At 37.9% G+C, this 22,295-nt stretch overlaps 1 protein-coding gene across 6 annotated transcripts in view; it reads right to left on the bottom strand.

Annotated features, from left to right (window-relative positions):
• Positions 1 to 15,218, bottom strand: part of gria2b (glutamate receptor, ionotropic, AMPA 2b) — a 50,827-nt gene extending 35,609 nt beyond the window's left edge. For 3 of the 6 annotated variants that reach the window (XR_015712861.1, XM_087799429.1, XM_087799433.1), the window contains exons 1-2: positions 14,940 to 15,216; positions 14,710 to 14,850 (exon numbers count right to left, since the gene is read on the bottom strand). Coding sequence is in view for 5 of the 6 variants with exons in the window: in XM_087799429.1 (XP_087655555.1) it covers positions 14,710 to 14,850; positions 14,940 to 15,024 (226 nt within the window). In the remaining variant the exon portion in view is untranslated. Of the gene's footprint in view, positions 1 to 14,709; positions 14,851 to 14,939 lie in introns of all 6 variants that reach the window. The other 3 variants (XM_087799430.1, XM_087799431.1, XM_087799432.1) reach the window with 2 other exon arrangements.
• Between the last annotated feature and the right edge of the window lie 7,077 nt (positions 15,219 to 22,295).

The following is a 22,295-nucleotide window of genomic DNA, read 5'->3' as shown; positions in this document are numbered from 1 at the left end:
CAGCGCTCTGGCGGACATAGTTATCTATTCCTACTTTGAGCCTCAAAACACAACTTATATTTAAGCTTTAAAAAATAAAAAAAAGATGGCGACTGTTCAGCAAACAAGTGACTCTGCTCTAATGTGTGGTTTGGCTTCGAGCGAAATGTTAATGTCACCATAGAGTAATGTGCTCACAATGACCTTAACAAGCCCCGCTGCCATGTTTGTCCTTTTGTGTTTGGAAGTTACTTTTCCTTGCAAACAAAATCCAGAAGCATGCTGTTTTTTCAGCGTTTCAACAGAATGAAGACCAAGAAATATATGACTGAAGAAAGGTCACATGGTTGCACCTACCTCAAGCAAATCAACATTATTTGATTTGTTTTGCTACTTTTATTTTCATGTTTCTCTACAGAGTCTAGGAGTGACTTATGCAAGTGATCTTTTAGAACATAGAAAATCTTCTTAACATGGTGGAGAGTTTTTTTTACAAGCATTTTCCTTTGTTGTGACTGGGTTTCCCAAGTAAGTTTTATTCTTTAATTAATTGTTATTGTGAGTTGATTCTGCTTTAAGTACTTTAATGCCCCCCGTTGACAACATACAAAGATGCTTCAATGTGCTTTTCAGTTCAGTTACAGTGGCCGAACAACAAGCCTTTTTTCTGAGTGTGTCAGGTCGAGAATGCATTTGGCAGGTCATGTTAAAAGAAATAAAAATACACTAAAGTGTCCATGAGTAGAGAAACTATGAGTGTTATTAACACAACTGTGACCAGTAACCACACCACCACAACTGCGTTTAATTAACTTCGTCAACGTCTCAGTTTCACAGTCTATCTTTCTGCAACTTCTCTCTCGCACATTCGGCAGCGGCGTGCAGATTCCAGCCATATTGATCTGAAAAAATCCATTCTGTGATTCACATCCAACTACTTTGTTCACATTTCATCTCCCTCCTGTGAGAAAACACAATGTTCGCGTGCTGACCTTTCACTGAAATACCAGAGCCGAGTTGGCTTTCGCACCTCGGTGTTCTAATGATCTTTGAGCTCCTGCTGCAGAATTAGTTACATCATTAGAATTTGTTTTGCAGCTGGAAATCAAAGAAACACGGCTGCCATGGAAACCAAGAACTCTGGCTCAGCTGGAGGGTCTTAAGTGTTTTCTATTTGGGTTTACAAAGAGAAAATGGACTTTAACATTTATGTCAATTGAAGCAAGAATACTTGTTTTTATTTACTGGCTTTGAATTTTCTATTTTAGTTTTGGATAAAACGAAATAAAAAACAATGGGTCTCATTGAAAGGTGAACAGAACAAATGTAATAACTGGAGAATGTATGGGATTTTGCCATTCATTAAATATTTCTGATCTTTTCTTGTCAACTAACCAAATCTACACCTGCTCTGAACCATGTAGAGTTAGTGTAAAATGTGTAAATCAAGCTTGTCGCTGTTTGAAAATAGTAAGTAAGTAAGTACTATTTCATAAGTGCTTTTCGCAGACCATGGTCACAAAGTGCCTATACAACAGAATTACACAGAGTTAAAAATACATACAAATTTGAAAGCTTTAAACTGTCAAGTCAACACAGTGACAAAAAAAGTAGCCCCAAGATATTTAAGAGAAAGTCTGCACAAATTAAAAGGTCTTAAGTTGCTCATTGAAGGAGTCACTAGACTCCCTCAAACGCAAGACCGGAAAATGGAATCGGTCCAAAGCTTAGAAGAAACAGCCTGGAAGGATTTATCTCCTTTCATCCGGTAGTGTGTGCACGGAACCATCAGCAGATTCTGATCCACAGACCCCGACCTGGTGTGTAAGGCTGGATCACTGATGTAAGGAGGAGCCTGACCATGAATAGAAAATAAGAACCAGGATTATAAAATGGATCCTGAAAGAAACTGGCAGCCAATGCAGAGTTTTAAGGATCAGGGGAAATGTGAGTTCTTCTACTAGAGCAGGTCAGAATTCTCGCTTCAGAGCTCTGTATCAACTGCAGGCGCGACAGCTCCTTCTCAACTGTTGCAATAGTCCAAACGAGAAGACACAAAAGCATGGATTATAAGATCCAAATAATGTTGTACATTGTAATGTATTATAACGTTATTCTATGTAAACAATAAGCAGATGCCTTTGATAAGCAAACTTCATGAACTTATCAAAAAAATAAAAATAAAACAAGTTTAGTAAAATTGATGGTTATGGGATATGGTTCTACAGTAGGTTCGACAGAGGCAAGATTAAAGGACTGCAGTAAAGTGAGCTTGATGTTGCATATTTGCTCCGAGTCTTTGTCCGATACATGCTTAAGGTGATCACGCTGGTCGAACTTCCAACCTCGCCCCTCTGTTTTTAATGTCTCACAGTTAGACAGGACATCTATTCCTCCTTTTGTAAGATCATTTCCATTTCATTTCTGGATATTTATCCTAGCTATCCATCACCATGATCTGCTCTTACTTAAACCATCGATTGGTATTCATAATGATATACAAGTTTTCAGTGTGACCAATGAGTACGTTTTTAGTGCATATCTTAATGTCCAAATCTGCGCATCAATTAACTCACGTTTCATGAATGAGACCAATTCAACATGTGGTGAACTTAATGTAAGTACTTGTTTTCCTTACTTAGAATAACTAATAACTACAACAGCAAGTAACAAAACACAACACACACATTAAACAAGGGTAAATGTTGGGTGAAAATTAGTGGATCCAAGTAGTTATCAGGAACACCTCCAAAATAATTGCTAACAGATCCCTTCGTCTATGAAAGGCACTGTACAAATAAAGCTTACTTACTTTATTAGAGAAATTGTATTCCAGTTCTTCCTGTTAAACTATCATGCTGGTATAGCCATAGATATCCCAGGGCTTGGAGCTGATAATCTACCTGGAAATAATTACCATCCATCTTCCCCTCGATTGATCCGAATGCAGCACAAGTGTGCAATGAAGACGATCTCGGGGTCGAGGTTTACAGCTGGTCGTTTATGAACTCAGGTGTTGGACTGTAATGGTCTCTGGAGGTCAAGGTTTGACGATGACAGAGAGGTGAAGTGGAAATTGGAAGGTTACTGTTGTCAGATAAAAATGCATGTTTAAAAAGACTTCAATGAATAAAACAGAGGACACGATCTTTAACTTATCCTGATGTCATGATCTACAAGATTTGCCTCTTACTCATTGTGAACCGTTTCCTTACTGTTGAAACAAATGATTTCCAAACCCTTTATTTTACAATGCGTAGGTCGAAAACAAGCCAGAATCTCACGTACAGTGCAGATAATAAACATTAATGTTTAGATTAAGCTTTATGAAGCAGAATCTTTATTTCACAGCCGCCTATATAGTGCTTTGAACATCCATTGTATTGAAACCTCACAACATTTTGAAACAGAGAGCTGTTCTTCAGATGCTGAGGCGAGAAAATTCACTTTGTTCTAAGAAACTACTTACTTCTTTACTGTGTACATCATCATTTTTATCAGCAATCTACCGAGGCACAATCTTACAAGAAAGCACTAACAACAGAGCTGACTGAAAACAAGTGTCTTTATCATAATATCTCAGTATATCTTGCTAATGATGTTATAAATGATCATCCTACATATTAGAGATCCCATATTAAGCTAATTTCTGGGGCTTTCAAACTCATCATCCCAGTGAAGCACTATGAAGTTCCTTTTAATAAGATAATCCTTTAATCTTTTCTAAATGTTTTGACTGTGCTTTAGTTCAGACCATTTTCCCTTTTTCAAATGTAATTGGTCAATGGCAGTTATTTTCAAGTAAAGACCAATCACAGCATCATAAAAATCTGTAACTCAAAAAATCTGTAACTCTGTTCCCATTACTTCATTAACATTTGGTGAATATTGAGTTGCTAATTTGACTGAAGTTTCTATAGGTATGATTTATTACCCAAAAGAACAAGACAAATAGAAGCTGTCATTTGTGTCCCAGAGAGAGAGAATGAGAGGCAACACTTGCCGTCTGTTGTTCCATTTCAAACACTTGACATTGTCACAGTTAACGTCAATTTCCAGAGCCAGAAACAGGAAGTTGTCCAGAGCAAAAAGAGATTGTAAATGCGAAAGTGACATCACATATTGTGGAGTTGCAGGAGTTGAGGCAAACCTGGGCTGTGTCCCAAATCGTGCACTTCTCAGAGTGCACTGGTTTATAGTAAACATTAAGAAGGTGCAATTACTTGGCCAGTGCGCAGATTTTCGACTGATCAAACACTATCGCTACGCACTTACCGGAAATTACTCGACAGCTTCTTCTACTACTTTTTAATGCTGATCGCAACCAGAGATTGGAACACTATTGCACACACTTGACAGCACTTTTCGCTGTCGTTATAAAGTTGTGTTTCAATGGGTTATTACTGTTGTTTTGTTGTAAAATTAGTGTTTTCTTGAGACATTTATGCCGGTATCTGCTCCGAAGACACAATGTTTCTTAAGTTTAGAATCATATACGTCACTAAGATGGCAGCAGTTAAGAGTGGAAAGTGTCCATCAATCCACACTCAATTTTCTGACCATTTGAGTGCTCATTGTGCCCTACATTTTCGCACACTGCTCATCGGGATGCACTCAAAATATGTGTATAAAGTGTAAGTGCAGAAGTCCGCATTTTGGGGTCCTATAGGTGTGTCCCCGCAATTATTAGCATCTAAAACTACCCCTTGACTGAAGGTTTTGTAGGTAAGTAAGTAAGTAATATTTGTAGGGCGTTTTTCTAGACCAGGGTCACAAAGCGCTTAGACAATTAATATAGATTCAAACATGTGCAATCCAGTGTTGTTTCTCGAATCATGCATTTCTCTAAGTGTACTGCTTTACTGTACACTTCAAGACAGCGCACTCACTTGCGCAGTGTAGTACTGTCTCAATGAAAGAATACAGACTAACCGAAAATGACTCGACAGCTTCTTTTCCACTGATTTTAAAAGCTGATTGAAAGCGGTGGTTGAAACCCTATCGCGAAACTTGTCAGTGCTTTTTTCCAATCAAAAAAAGTTATTAAGTTGTGTTTTATAATTGTTGTTTTGTGGTAAAATGAGCGTTTTCTCAAGATATTTGCATCGGTATCTCCTAGTAGTAGTGACAGATCTTTCATTTAGCGACGTAGCTCTATACATTGCCTCATTTACGTCACTAAGATGGCGACTGTTTAGGGTGGAAAGTATCCAACCGCCAACACTCATTTTTCTGGCCGTTTGAGTGCACCAATTGAGTGTGGCACTGCTCAGTGTGAACGCACTTGTGTACTCAAAATATTAAGTGTATAGATAAGTGCAAAAGTGCCAGATCTGGGACACACTACAATTACAATGTTAACCATATTTAATACATGAGGATGATTTCAATAATTTCAGCTCCTTTTGGCAATTTTAAGGCTCCTTATCCCCTTGAATTTACAATCTTCTCTCCTTCAAGTTTCTGTGGTTGTTTAGTTTTCAAATTCATCTTTTATATCCATGCTCCAGGGTATTTCAGCTCGTTTGAGATGAGTAATCCAAGTAATCATTTCAATTTAGGTCATCCCAAAATCAGGGCCCTTGGGTCACCTTTCTAAGAACATTTCTCTACTTTATACTCACTAAGAATCTTTTTTGGGAGGTTTCTGAAAGTACACAAAGAAGCCAAAGAGACACAATGCTTCATCATCCCAATTTCCTCACTCTTTGAGCCAACAAATTTTTCTTTGATTCATCCAAAACAATCTAGCATGATCCCCGTAAAATCCTATCTCTATCACATACTATTCATAGTAGGACTCCCATTTATGACCTGTTTGCATGAACCAAAACCACAGAGTTGGAACAGCAAAGTGTTATCAGGCCCACTCTGGTGACTTCACCAGAAATGTCTGATAATTTATGCAGCTTCGTTTTTCGCTCCGTCTTTCTCCTGCTGTTTTATCCCAACGGGGGGTTGTTGGAAAGCTCTCAGACGTGAAGGAGTGTCGGAAAATGTAAGCACAGACTTACTGAAGTTTGACGATTTAATTCTGGCGATTTAAACCTTTTCTTATTTCTTCCTTCTTGTATTTACACTCTTCGTTAGACTTTGTACCATCCTTTTTGTACAATTGTTTTTAGAAACATTTTCAATGAGAAATTCGAGACCATTTTATATAACTTGTGAAAAAGATTCACAATATAATGTTACATTACAGAATTCTGAAAAACGGAAAGAAAAATAGTTTTGAAAAAACATTTACCAAAAAATTGATTTATATATATACTGTATCTTTAAATTAGATTTTTTATAAATCGAGAGGTTTAAGCCTAAAGTTGAAAAAATGAGAGACAGTTTGAACCGAAAAAACTAAAAACATCTGGGAGCAAATATCTCTCTTTGCGATCTGTTAGTATCTTAACCAAAAAGTGCACAAAAAAATGTTTTTTTTTCTGCTTTAGTTCCCATCATTTTGCCCTTTAAAACAAACCACCACCTGAGGCAGTGTGTGCTTACAGTGATGACATTTACCCCTTCCCTCCAGATATATGAAACAACTAAAGAGTTAAGAAACTTTGGAACAGAGAAAAGTACATGAGTAAAGCTTGTATGAATGAGTTCAACACACACATTCTCACACACTCCATTTAATCTGTTAAACAGAAGCAGCTTGTAAGAACAGACGAGGCAACTTTAATCATCGCAGCTGCAGGTGATGAATACTGATGGCAGTCAGCTGTCGGCTGGAAAACGCGCACCATCTTAAGACTCGAAAATGGATGATATACGTATTAAAATGTGCATCTATTTGATCATTGTTTGTCACAGTCTCCACGCGTGAATCGATGAGACTCGTTCAACCGTGACTCTCCGATCGGTCGCTCACTTTTACCTTCTCTTCACACTGGAAGCTGCGTCTAAAGCATTAACCTACACGCCATTCAAGAGCCACTCGGTCAAACAGTTTCTCTTCCCACTTCTGCACTACCGTGAATTACAGCAGTGCCATACTTTGAACCGTGAAAATGCACTTTGAATTAACCGTTTCATAGATATTTCAATGCTATTAAAGAACTTTATACTTCCTTGAATGTAGCAAAACTACAATATATCTGCAGAAATGTTTCCAGAAATGGATATTTCAGGTTTAATTAAAAAATATTGATACGTTATTTAGCGATAACCTTTCAGTTTAAAGAAGTCAGACAGCAATTTAGAGTTTAACTCAGCGGATTCAGAACTAAACGTTCACATCACATGGTCTTTTTTGGAATTTAATTTGTGGTTTATAAACTAGTTAAGTGAAATTTAACAACCAGTAGCAGTAAAAGAGATTTAACCCCTTATCAAGATCATTGAACCCAACCTTTTTTTTTAAATAAATATCTTATCTATAGGTCAAGTTTTTTATTTGTCAAATATACTATATGCACGACATACAGCACAGATTAAATTGCAGTCCTTTCAGACCAACGGTGCAAAACAGGCAGTAAACAAAAATAAGTGGAGTAAACATAAGTATAAAGGACATTAAATAAAATGGTCAACAAGACATAACGTAAAGAGTCAACAAGACTTATATTAAACAGAATATGAACAAAATGAAGGCACTTGATCAGTGTGGTAGTGCAAATAGCAGGGGGAAAGTGAAATGTTGAGTCCTAAGGTCAGAGGTGGGAGTGATGATAGAGCATAATAATATGAATATAATAGAGTATAGAATAACAATTTTATGAAATCTCATTGATAGCAGTTAGTGAGAAGGTTTTAGAGCCTAAGCTTTCTCCACAGAGAGTGATAAATCCGTTTATAGACTCTTGGATCTGGACAGTAATTTGGAAAATGGCTCCGAGTGAGTTGTATTGCTAACGGACGAATAAACGCTAACGATCAATTTAGCTCCTCATGAAGGGAAAACAAAAGTACTTTGTGTCAGAAAATAAGTGAAATCTTCACTCTGGACATTTTTTTTTTTTAACTTGAGGTTGATTTACGGAAAGGTTGGATAGGGTTGTGTACAACGTCCTAAATTTCTTAAGACGCTTCTCAATGCTTGGTTTATGTGCCCTCGCTGACTTGCACTAAGAGATGATAAAGTGAACTTCGATAAACCCCTGCCTTTAGGGCAGAGGGATCGAGTGGACATCGATGTTCACTTCAGAGCAGTATATCACCCAGAATGCACCTCTTCGGTACGTGGAAAACACATCAATTGATGGGAATTTAGGTTCGAAAATGATGCCAGGTTTCCTTGAATTAGTGGATCTTATTAGACAAACATTATAATGCAGAGAGTTTTTTTTAAATAAGGACACTGTATTATAATACTGAATCAAGCCGCTGATGCTGTATCATGAGGCTTTTATTTTGTATTTTATGTGTTTTATTTGAATAATAGATGGTTTTATATTGCTTGTTAATGGAATATAGTGTTACTTCATTTATCTAGTTAGTTTCATTCCTCCCTGTGGCACAACTATCCCTTCATTTTTGTTTGTTTGTAAAGCCGATGGTATTTACTTCAAATGGATGTTAGCCAGCCTTCTACTCACCCGATTTTCGAATAAATATTGATTTGTCAGAGGTTAATATTCAACACTAGAGAGTCTCAAGGGACAATTATCTATTTAGAGGAGCGGAAAATACAATAATGTTGCTTGTCTAGAAGTCATGGATCACTCTGTTACTAGGATACAAGAGGCAACTTCCAGCTGAGTGACTGAATGGAGCTGCAACTGATGCTCTCTTTCTATGGTGTTTTTGAGGACAGAGTCAAAAGGCCTTGCTCTGGGAGGCTGTATTCAGGGCAGGGAAAAAAACTCCATGGAGACTTCTCCCGGCCTGGTTTTCTGACCGGCCAGCTCCCACGCCTGTTTAGAGCTTCATGCACAGCAGTCGCAGATATGAGACGGATTCACTAAATTAAGCATGAACCATAAATTGGCAACAACCGACGTTCAATAGCGCCCGCTTTTGATCATTCTCCGCTGCTCCTTACTTTGAGATCGAAAAGATGCATGAAATCAGAGATTCAACCGTGACAAAGCCAAAACTCTTACGGTGACCTCAATGTGGCGCCGCACATGAGGAGGCCTTCGACTTCAAGAAGGTGATGGGTAATCGATTACTTCAGGAGCACCCATCTCAGCCAAAACTGAGGAATTGAACCAGCAACTGTGGCTCGGTGATAAGGTCAGAGATGTCACCCTATAACCGCACTGAGTAATTGTGACAAAGTACGTTTGACCTGCTTTTATCGACAATGATGGCTAAAAGACACGTATGTTGGGTTGGATTTCAATAGAAAAGCTTAACTAAACAACCTTCTACTACTTAAAGGTCAACTAAGGTGTGGATTTAAGTGTATCTTAAAAAGATCTTGGATCAGTATCAGTATGTGTCTGTTTATACAAAACCGTTCATTGAAATATTTACATTGGAAAATGTGCTTAAGCCCTGCCCACTGAATAAAACACATTTTTATTCACAATAAAATCTTGTTTAGCCTAACCACGCCCACTCTGCTATGATTGGTCATAATTCAGTGTCATAGCTCAGATGCTAAAGTGGTTTATGGCCTAAAGAGGTGTGGGTTCAATCCCAGCTCCAGATACTATTTTATTGGATTGCTCCTGATTGTGAGCTTGCAAACTGCGTTGCAGCCTACTCCAGTCAGTGTCTGATTTTGTTTATGAATGAGTAAAAACTACTCCATACTCTCCTCTTTTCTCTCACTGTATGCCTTCCTCACTGTTTTCTCCATCTATCTATCTACCCCCCACCATCCACCCTCCCAGACGGTCGCAGCAGGAGGCCGTCAACACTGAGTCTGGTTCTGCTCGAGGTTTCTGCTTTCTAAAAGGATCCTCGCCACTGTCACGCTGGGATTGTTATCGTTTGAAGTACAGATAGTCTCTTTAAAGGTACCATGAAGACAAAGCTGGAAGACAAAACAACCAGTGCTATTTGTGGTATGGAGCAACAGAGTGTTAGGACATCTGGTGGAGAAACCTGAATCTATATTTTAAATCTTTTGTTTTGCTGCTTTAAGCTAAAGCGCTAGCAAAGCTTACTCTTAGAGAGTAAAGAGAGTCACACAGGTCAGGTAATTGGAGGTAAAGAAGGACAATCAAAAGAGAAAGTTGACCTTGGTGTCAGAGAAGATTAAGGATGGTAAGATAGATATTTTTTTTGTTTTAAATACAGGGGTGGGGGAAAAAACAAGGGTTTTCTGGATGTTGTAAAACTGGAGAAACTAGAGGATGATCAAGATAAATGATGTTTATAAATACAGAAGGTGTTGTTACAAAATGTGTTTTTTTACTCATTAGGGGCAATCTAGTTGGTAATATCAGTACATCATCTGGTAAAACTGTGTGATTGATGGCTTCATCTCTTATAATAGTCGGTCCCATCAGGGGACGCACTTGTGTATTGATCCACGGTTTAATATTAGGTTAGGATTGGACACGACTCTGCTATGCCATCTTCCAATCCCCCCCTGTATTACCTTCTAGACTTCCTTTTAAAGAGAGCGTGACCCTCGTGAAATGCCTCTCCCTCTGACCATGGAAGCAGAAGGCGGCTCTGTCCAGATGAACTGTTATTGATGGAGAGATGCATCATCCTGCCTCCCACTGTCTCTGACACGTGGCATTGATGAAGTACGAATGTCGGGGCTCGAGCCAGAAACAACCGGCGTTATATTTCACACAAGTCGATATTTCATCATTTAAACAGGACCAGAGGTCAGTGAAACCTGCTTTTGGAGGACGTTAAAAGGTGAACTGTACCATAAAACCATCAGGTTATGCTGCTCCAATCCTGCTGTCAGATGATGAAGGGACCTTTAGAAGGGAAAATTCAGTAGCTCTAAGGAAGGTTTTTCGATCCTGGACTGCGAGCAGCAGGAGATTTTTAGAGAAAACAAAGTGGAAGTTAATGTGATGTAATTAAAGCTAGAGACAGACTCTGAGGTAGACTGCCATCTACTGGACCAACGTGACTTTTACCGCCTCCTCCACTCCCCGTTGCTGTGAACTCCCACTCATGGAAATCAAATTATGATGCAAAACACATATCTAGCAAGAGTTTTTCTCAACACAAGAGAGTCTGAGTGCACAAAGTTGTTGCTCAAGTGGACAACTTTTAGATGGATCAACTTTTCTGTTGAAGCTCATTTCACAGATCAAAGTCATTTATGTCAGTTAAATTAATCTGAACATTGTCACCATGTCCCAGCTACTCCGGGCAAGAGGACACATATAACAATGACTTTTATCTTCTAATATTCTTTGGTTTGTGAAACTGGATTGCCTAAAACGTGCATTTCGAACAAAAGATTCAGTTCATACTCGATTCTTGAAAATGCCTTCCACATTAATCTACAACAGAAAATTAAATATCTAGATGCAAAAAGAAGGAAAGAAAGGGTTATTTTATACAATAAATCCAAATCCAAATTTAATGATGTTCCTTATGTGACTGTTTCCCATGTGTAATACAAACAGTATTAATAGGACATAACAAACACAATATTTTTACATGGAGAACATACTATATAAAATAATTTTAATCTATTTAAAGAAAATAAACATTTGATTTAAGGTTTTAACCTATAACTATGGACAACAAAAATCACTTTCCGAGATCCAAGTAAGCAAAATTCTGTTTTGGGAAAATGGTTTCCTTAGCCTCTAATTGGTCTTTTTTGGCAAATTCACAGAAAAACAACAATCTAAATTGTGTGATGAACCATACAACATATTAGAAAAAAAACATGGTCAATTTCCCTGTTTCTTGGCTGTAAGGAATTTATCTGGGTTATAATAAATTTAATTCCACTTCCTGTCATTCAAATACAGACCATTAACTGAACTGTCTATGCAGAAAAACAAAGAAAAACATGTTTTGTTTACGTCAAATCTTAGAAATTGTATGAATATATTCTGTAGCCTTTATCCGTTTTCACCAACCTCACACTGACTTTATTCTCTGATCATACGTTATTTTTACTCTTGTGAGTTATGCAAATATGAAAAAACATCTAGCTTTCCTGTCATCATGGTACAAATTCATCCATCCTGTACTGCTGATTTTCCAAACAAACACTTCAGTCATAAATACCGCCTGCAGAAATCTCTCCGTGTAAATCCGAGGCAGAATTATGTAACTGGAATGATTCTCCATACTGCCGTGATCAGAGCTCGACTGAAGTAATCAACCCTGTGATGTGTTTCCCGTTTTTTTCTCTTCTTTTTTTCATGAGCATTAGCAATTCGTTCAAAAGTAACAAATTCTTGCACAGGAATTGACAAAGAGGATCTAAGTTTCTCAATTTCTTGACAGGGTTTAACCTTCACTAAAGGGAAATATAAGATTGTTGATGAAGTTCACAGAGGAACAAAAAATGTTCAGACAAATGGTGGCTAAGAAAAACCACAGTTTTGTTATAAATTATGTTTTTATAATGAAAAAAATAAACTTGATCACAGATTATTTATTCATAATTAAATCATTTATTTATTATTTAAACATGATTTCGATGTGTTTGTGTGTATTCTTTCCTCCATTTACCAGTTACCAGTAGTTGTCATCCTTAACCAAACATAAACGACTTGTAAAGGGGTTTTTTTTTAATTTATTTGTATTAATTATTTTTAATTACATAAATTACTAGTTTCTTAAATTTTCTATTAGAAGTAATTTAAAATTCATGTATAATTATTATTTTTTTTTTTCAAATTAAGTGTTTCCCATAATGTTCCTAAAATTAAACATATCTACTACAAATAATATATATCATGTTTATAACATACTCTTCCTAATTTCACAGTATATATAAAGGGATATAAGTCTTAGAAATTATCAGTTTAGGGAATTAAAGGTATTTTTGTATTCACCTCATATTAAAAAAAGTAATCTAACACCCACACAGATTAAAAGGCTCAACCTTGAGTTTCATTTGAAAAGTTAATCCACTTGCAGGATATCTCCACAAAGAAGCATCAAGTCTGGCTGAGGTGTCTTAACTGCAAGGACAACATCTGGAGCATCTGTATTCCGAACAGCCACAAGATTGGGGCTGTAATCTGTCGGAACCGGTGAGTCTCCCCCTCGCAGGGACTTTTATATGGTAATGAAATCGATTGGGCTTGGCGAGAACCAATCAGAAGCCTTTGATTTATGTTTCAGGGACTGTTGAGAGGAGCAGTCGCCTGGCAACCACTAATGAAATGTGCGAACCTGCACCTATTAAAACAGCGGCCACATAAAAACCAACGTTTAGGCAGGAAATGGATTCGAATAGGATGTTTGGGTGAGAAAGGGGGGGACCGAGATTTTTAATCACACCTGAAACTTCAGAAATGTTCCGACACAGCAACTTCAACTGGTGTGAAATCATTTATAAATCCTTGATAAGATCCAATAAATAAAATATAACACTTTTCATTTCTTCAACCAAACAACAAACACTTTCACCTTCATTTTAAATTCATAAGGAATCAATATTAATAAATGTTGGGCCATTAATCCAAATATAAATCCATGACTAAGAAGTTCATTATTTATTGAAGAACTTAACCATAAGGACAAGAATAAAACTATTCATATTTTTTCTATAAGCAAAACACACTGGTGCCATGAACCTCATAATCTGCAATTGTACTTGTATTTTAAAAAAAATAGCTATAAATCGATTTTTTAAATGTAGTCATTAACACAATAATGACACTGTACAATACTCTGAAATAAATTCAAACCTACAAATTAAAGATAATATAAAGAAAATCATGTAAAGTCATTGTATTTTGTATATTATCTAGTAAGCTTTCTTTATTCAAACAGAAAATAACCTTTTTTTTTTTTTTAAAGGGTTGTTTTTAAGCCCTTAAATAAGTGTTGTAGTTTGTTTATCACAAGCATTCGATTTAAAAACGTTTCGAGAAACACTTTTTTCCACAAATATTGAGCCAAAAAATCTACAACAATTTTCCCAAGCAAGTTCCCATAAATACCATCAGATATAAAACAGGCGAACATTAACCTTAACAAATTGCATGTTATCTAATGAAATCTCTTGTTAAGAGAATGTCCATCAACACTAATATGAAGTGTTATTTTCAATGAAACATTTCACAACATATGACATAATAGGAATTCAATGATGTGAATTTCTAATAAATATCAAATTACAAGCTTAATAAGTAAAATTACATAAGGAACATGACAACATTTGCATTTTTTTTAGATCACTCTTACACAATTTCAAGTTAATTTGAACAATGGGAATATAAATAACTACACAATTGTTCTTAGAATCCCAGAATCTCCTTATATGTTGTCTGTTTACATATAAAGAAAACATAAACAGATGTTTATGATAAAGGTGGATTTTAATTAATGTATAAATAAACGTAATTTTTATGAGATCGTTAAAAAAGTGGCTATATTATGATGATATAATAACCAAATCTCTCATCAGGTTTGACTTCAATGTAGAGCAGCGTCGAGCAGCTTTGACGCCCACGCTGACTTTTTTTTTTTTACGCACAGAAACAGTTTCGCACGCAATAAAACCCAATCAATTAGCGCATCCCCCATGAATCCCAACCTCAACTGATGTCTGAAACGCGAAAGGGGGGTAATGATGGGATGCGACGGTTACTGTGGAAACCAACTTTCCAGCTGTCGTGACGCGTTCTCGCGGACGGAATATTGATCATGTACGCGCATGGAACTTACAGCAATTGGTGACGGCGAAACTGTTGGCCACTTCCAGGTTGTCAATGTGAGGCGTCAGCCTGAATTCCGCGGTGCCAAACTGAACCATCCCTATCCGAAACGCGCTGTACTCCTGATCCGCGCCCCTCGGAAAGAGCCCCCCTGGAAGAAGACACATGGACATGATCACTTTTTTTTTTTATCCCCGAAGACACGGATCCCCTCCTGGGGTGGAAGTCCTGGATACCCACCTATCTGCACACTGGGCGACCCTCCGAGCGCACATCCCCATAAAACTATCAGCAGCGACACGGATAAATTCTCGATCTTCTCCATGTCCACGGTTCAATGTCCACATCCACTTCGATAGTATCTCCGTTAGATCCGACTCATCCTTAGAGACGTGAGAGCCTCGGGGAGTGGAAAGACAAAAAGAAAAAAAGCTGTGTGGAAGAAGGAGCAGGTGTCTGTCAGGGATGAGGAGTGGAGGAATGGAAGCTGCGATGTTGGACTGTCTCTCCTCTTCCGCTCCTCCTTCTCCTCCGCCTCCTTCTGCCGGTGGCGGCTGATGGCTTTCGCTCCTCTCCGCGCGCTGGAGACCCTTCCAGCTTCACACCCACCAGCGACGAAGGCGGAAAAAAACGAGAAAAGCCGAGTCCAGGGGAAAGCTGGAACTGCGTCCAGGGGCGCGTATTAAGATCCTGGTTCTGTCACAGCGGTGCCCACGTGTTATGCTCTTTGAATAGCATCAATTATGTCTTTTTTTTAATATAGTTACTTACTATATATACAGTATTTCTTTTCTTTATCAACGGATGAAAAGTTTTTTTAAATGTCTAGTGATGATCCAGAAATATCAGAATCACAAACTTTTATTGGCAGTGTTGTAAACACAACATAGTCATTGTTTTGGTGACAGTACAGGACAAGTACAAGTAAAATAACTCATAAAATACACAATATCAGAACCAAGCACCAAGGCAACCGTTCCGCGACACCTTGACGTACACATAACTTTCACATTAATGATAATAAACCCCGTACAATTAGATACTAAACATGAACATTTTAGTTTGGAAAAATGAAAAACTTGTGGCCTGCGGGCCATTTGCAGCCCGTGACATGATATTCCGTGGCACTCCATTTGTGGTCTAGTTTGTATGAGCGCAGTCAGAGCAAGGGACTTGTTGAACCTCACATGGTTCATCACATCGAAGGTTATTATTGATAAAGCTTGGATTGTATAGTTAATATGGAACAGATACAATTAAACTAAAATGGCTCAGATTCTCAGTGAAACCACTCAAAAACCCATAAGACACAAACAGCAATATATAAAATAAGATTTTAACAAAGGCTGTCAGCTGAGCTTGACACTCCTGATTCATACATTTTCAGATTTCCTTTATTGTCGCGGGTACTCAGCACATGGAGGTTAAGAAGAATTTAGAAATGAAACGTGAAAAAATGGTCTTAAAAATATAGGTCATGAAAAATGCTAAGTGGCAAAACAAAAGTGATTGAAACCTAAACTTTGAGTATCTTCTGTATTGTTACCCAGTTTAATGTGGTTAATAGCTGCTGTAAATGTATAGTCCTTTTAAGATTAGTACTTTTGTATTGCTGACTTCACCACACCTCACAACAACCTGAGGAGAAAAATACATCACATTTATACTTTAAAGTTTGCTAATGTGAAGTGAGACCACAGAGGGTAGCTTCACGTCAGCCTCTGCAGAAGATGAATCTGCATTTGGAGAGAAATCAGTTTGCAAGCAAAAGATAAAGGAGCAGAGCAAGGCAAGTTTCAGAACCACGGACAGCTCCTCCCTTAAACATATAAGTAAGTAAGTAATTTGTATTTATATAGCGCTTTTCCAGACCAGGGTCACAAAGCGCTTAAACAATCAAAACAATATTAAAAAGTATATACTTTAAAGGTCAAGATAAAACTGATAACACAATAGGAGTTCCAGAAAATCAAGGAAATGCCTGAACAAATAAAAATGTCTTAAGATGTTTCTCGAGCTGAGGGATAGTAAGTTAAGGAAAAAACAAACCAAAAAATGATCTTTAAAGTAATTTCAGTGTTTTTTGTATCGACAACGTAAAAAATATATAACACATATAATATATTGTTTTGGCTTAAGTGAATGAAATCAAAATAATTGATGTTAAAAACAGATGAGACCTGTTGGTGGTTTTTTGCCGCCGCACCATCTCCTCCGCCTTCGTCTGGACCGTCTGCTCCACATCCACTCACTCTGTCGCCGGCGGATTGAAAATGTAATTTCACTTTGATTATCTGGCAGCGACACTCCACAATGTGCAGTTGCAATAATGTGACTGTCACGTCGGCGCCGGGCGTCCTAATGAGTTTCTCCAGCGAGCAAATGATAATCAAATCATGAACCCGCTGAGTGTGTAAGAATGTTTACGTTCAAGTCAATTTACACAATTAAACCTCGACCAGTGTGGCGGCGATGTCACGCTCCCTGATGGAAAATTCAACAGTGTGTGGAAGGGAAATCTGAAGCGATATGATGAGCTCAACAGTCGGCTGTAATAAACCATTTCAGTTTGCTAGCAGTAATTATACAAAAGAGCCATTGCATGATATAATCGTATAATGCTAATCTGCTGATATCAGCACAATTACACAATGTTTTGGCAGTGGAAGCTAGCGCTAATGCAGACTTGATAAGGGGAGTTATGAGCTGACGAATCTCCATGAAGAAATGTTTTCTGAGCCCACTAGATAACATGCTTCGCTCTATAATCATAGCTCTTTTAAACCTCTTTTGTTTTTACAAAGAGCGCCACAAAGTGACCATAAAATAGCCTAGTATATAAAGAGAAAAAAAGATCATAGGCAGATGGTCATAATCTTTTTGCTAATCGATCTGTACTGTTTTTTTGTGCACATATGCACTTGTGTATACAAGTGCCTGGTTTCTCAAACATGTTTCAACGCTCCAACAAAAATAGACATATATAGGTATTGAACTCTATAATTAAAGTACACTTAAGTATTTGAAACTTCAGGGATAATATTGAGGCCAATCAAGATCAAAAGCAGACGGTCATAATCTTTCTGCTAATTGATCTGTACTCTGTTTATGTACTAGTATACAAGTGCCTGGTTTCTCAACCATGTTTTATCGCCCCAACAAGAAAGCCATATATATGTGTTTAACTATATAATTTAATATACGCTTTTGTATTTGAAACTTCAGGGATAACATTGAAGCCATTCAAGATCAGAGGCAGATGGTCATAATCTTTCTGCTAATCAATCTGTACTGTTTGTTATGTAAGCAAGTAAGTGAGTAAGTAATGGTTATTTCTAGAGCGACTTTCTAGACCAGGGTCACATAGCGCTTTAACAATCAAAAACAATACACAGTTAAAATATATACTTAAAAGATCAAGACACATAAGACAGACAAGACGGACAGAGGAGTCCCAGAAAGTCAGGGAAAAGGCTGCACAAATGATAATGTCTTGTGAACAAATGCCCTGTTTCTCAACCATGTTTCAATGCTCAACAAGAAGAGCCATATATATGTACTTAAATATATAATAAATATACATTTTATCATTTGAAACTCTGAGGACAATAAACAGATCAGGATGAATGGCAGATGGTCGTAATCTTTCTGCTCTGTACTGTCTTCAGCATCAGCGTCACAGTAATAAAAATGTAACACAGGAGTATAAAAAGTGAAGAGCTTGTATCACGTGACCAGCTTATGTACGAGGCGTTTATGGAACGTTTTGATATACGAGGTTATTTCTATGAAACTCTGCTGCTGTTTAATGGAGCTCCTCTTTATGTTTCCTTTACTTTTATCACCTCCAGCAATTTTCCGAGCTGTTAAATACCACAGCCCATGTCCTGTGGAGAACAAGCCGAGGATCCAAGTGTGATTTATATCGACAAGTTTTCTCTTTATGACGTTTTTTAATTAATGCATTGTTGTGTCATGTTTATAAAAATATGTCTTTATTTATAAGTAAACGTTCATTATCTGCATTATAATTCCTTTAGTGTTTTGAATATACATTTTTTTTATCCACATACAGTATATCCCTGAGCATATGCATTCAAATGTATCCTAAATACCATTAAATTCCTTTTTTTGAATGTCGTTTTTTTAGTTTTTTATAAAAATGAATAAAAAACAATTTCTGTTCTCCTATTTTAGATATTTGCTTTGTTATGTTTTGCTTCGACTACCTTGGAACGTTGTGAAACCACATGTTTTAATATTCTGATTCTGCTATTTCCCAAACAAAACACTTCTTTTCTGCGTGACTGCTGACGCGTGTGTTCTGGACCAGCGATGTGGAGCGAATACATATGGAAGCCCTCGGACAGCCCAAGTTGCAAAGGCAAGCGTTTGCTGTCATTAGAGCAGGTCTGGGGAGTCGAACCATCGGGGAGGGGGCCCCGAGGTCGCCCAGAGTGCTGAGGCGCAACTCTGGATCCTGCGCACGTCAACAACGGCGCGAGGAGTTGTGGAGGAGTGAAAGACACGCTGGAGGGAAATGCATATTATTTTGAGACCACAGCTACCGGCCTCACCACAGCGACACGACGACCTGCTGCTTCGACCTCTCGTCGTCGACCGGGCGTCCTGGTGGTCTCTCCTGCTGACAGCTCGCACTGGATTAGACAGCCACGGTGTGATAAAGGTTACAGGGCATTAAAATGGCGGGGGGGCTCGGAACCCATTACAATGATGTCACCGCTTCACTTGCTAAGTGCATTTCAGCTGGTGATTTTTGTCTGCTAAATAATCAAAGATACTGTGTGGTTGCCATGGCGACGGTCCCTGACCCAGCTTCTTTGCAGTTTAAACCATCCCCCCAAAAGACCGTAATACAAAAGTCAAGCAGTAGAAGGCAGAGTCTGAAGGCATAAATGCCTCAACTTTGAGCAGTTTAAAACATCTTAACTAACTGCAAAGCATTTCTCCCTGACTGGTTACCTTTTTTGGCATTAGCTGTCCCATAAATTTCGCCAAATTACCTCCACTCAGTTGCTGAACTGCAGCGACCATGTTGCCAGAGGTCGCGGCTTCATCAAGCTGACCGAGTTCCTCAGAGGAAGGGTATATCTAGCAGGGTCAGCAAACGGGAATCGTGCCAGGCGTCTGTAGAAACGCGGCTGTCGCTCACGGATTTGGCGAAACGCCCGACCCCCACTCTACTCTTTCCTACCCAACCTCTGGGGGCCACACATGCAAAGCAAGAATCTTCTCTTTGAATCCACGTCCTTCAAGACACCAGCAGAAGATTGTTTCTTACGACAACAATTTGGCTGATTAATGGAGGGTTTAGACCAGGTCTATTTCACTTTAAATGATAGTTTACACAAAATTCAAACTTCACCTCATTTTCTACTCACCCTCTTGCGGACTAAGGGTTGGTATTATTTGAGAGTAATCTGTCCTTTTTAACGTATCGTCATCCAAAGACACCTAAAAACATGTATTGAAACTGGTATTGAAGCCTCGAAAAAAAGGGATTGTTCCGGGTGAACTTCAACAAGTCTATATTTGTAGTTTGTTTGTAGCAGAAGTTCTAACAACAACATACTACACAGTGAGGAAGTACTCTGGGGTAATATTGCGAGGGCTTCTAGTAGAAAGTAGACTGGAGGCTTCAATACAAAACGAACGTTACAGACGAACAGTATGAAGGTGTTTTGGATGTTTTTAGGTTTGTCTTTTTTGATGAAGACCTGACGATAGGTTAAAATTGACGTACATTTGTGTCTATAAGACTAAAATAGGAACACATTGCTATGAAAATAATCCCAACCTTTAGTCGAAACGAGGGTGAGTAGAAAATTAATGAAATTAGAATTTTTGGTGAACTATCACTTTAAGATCAGCAACCCATTTACCCATAAACAATAAGGAGTAATCAAAAAGCAGATATACTGTTATTCCTGCGGCACTTTGTGACATTTTGTGGCTCTTTTCTCCAAATGCCTCATTTAAAGGTAAGCCAAAAAGCTCCAAGCAGTTCAGATTAATTAATTGATTCATTGAATTAATCATGGCCTTCTCAATGCGACATAAACTAGATGTGGAAAAAAAAAAAAATGATGACAACTGGACTGAAATATATAAAAGAAAATGCCCAAGAAATTCCCATATGCCTTTTGTGTCACGATATCTGCGGCGTCCACGAGGATGACGTGATGATTCACTTGTTGCTATTTCAATACATGAGCTCTGAATGATTCATAAAATTGTGTATCTCTTCTTCAGGCTGGGCATCCTTCCAAAGATCTGGCCCTCTGTAAATGTTAAATCGATAATCCCTGGTTTTACACCCATTCATTCATTTATCTTCCGATCTGAGGTAGGGCTCAGAGAGGAACCAATAGTCACAGGCTTTTCAAACCTCCAGAGATCTTCTGTCTTTAACTTGTCATGCGTTGACGTCTCCTCCCAGCAGGACAATGACAAGAACACATCCAGAGGAAGGCGACCTTAACAACGTTAAAAACACAACAAGAAAAGCCTCAATATTTATTTTTAACCAAATAGTTACATTTTAGTATTCGTAACCTCAGGGATAACATTTAGGCCAATCATTACTGAACTTTCTTGCACAATACACAAAGAAGACACAAAGGCTTTTTTTAAATGTATACCTTAAGAAGATTTGTGGATCAGGATTGTGATTCTGAACTCCACCAATAAGGAATCATCATGAGGTATTTTGCTCACATCTATTTCGTCACAAACCCTCCTTGCTTCAATTGATCTTCTGACTGTAGTTTGAAAAGGGTTGGGACAAGGGACGTGCGGTCAGGGGAGGCAGGTGAGGAGGTGCCTCACCTCTCAATACGCAATCCATCACAAACTGCGTTGATACATGCAATTGATGTGCGACAGTTGCCGTATCACTGAAAGACGCCAATATAACGCTCACAGATACGTTTATTTGCCTTAAGTTTCCACAGTCTGGCTGATGCCTTTAACCATCAAGGCTTAATGTTTGTAAGGGTCTTATTTCGTTTTGCTAATCGGAAATACAACCGCAGTGAAAAAGCAAAGCTCGAGGCACACACGACTGAGCCTCCACAAACCAAATCTTATTTCCATTGAGGCGGAGAGACTTTTAAAACTAAAGGGAATAAGGTGTTACAACAAAGTAACAGACGTTCGTGCGGCGAAGGAAAAGCTCATGGACTTTATTTACAGATAAAGGTAAGACTAGAAATGGTTTTAATCTCAATCGTATAAAAAAAAAGATATGACTAAGAAAAATACAATAGAATATTTAAAAAGTACATTTTGGCCTTAAATAAAATAGGATTTATTTTTCTCAAAGCGCTATATAAATATTACTTACTTACTTATATTGACCCATTTAATACTCAGTATTTATTATTTCATGACAATAGACGTTGGTCCTTTCTGCCTAAATCAAGCCAATAACAGAAGTCACCAGGCAATATTAACCAATCAGAAGCACGAAAGACGTGTCTATCTTTCCTAACAGCAAAACACACAATAATCTGTGACTGAGTCATCGTAACTTAACATTTTAATACAAATACAGCGCTTACATCATTCTGCTAT

This window comes from Callionymus lyra, chromosome 9 (assembly GCF_982586985.1).
Source record: "Callionymus lyra chromosome 9, fCalLyr1.hap1.1, whole genome shotgun sequence".
In the NCBI taxonomy this organism is placed as follows: Eukaryota; Metazoa; Chordata; class Actinopteri; order Syngnathiformes; family Callionymidae; genus Callionymus; species Callionymus lyra.
This window is presented reverse-complemented; position numbering and strand designations above follow the sequence as displayed.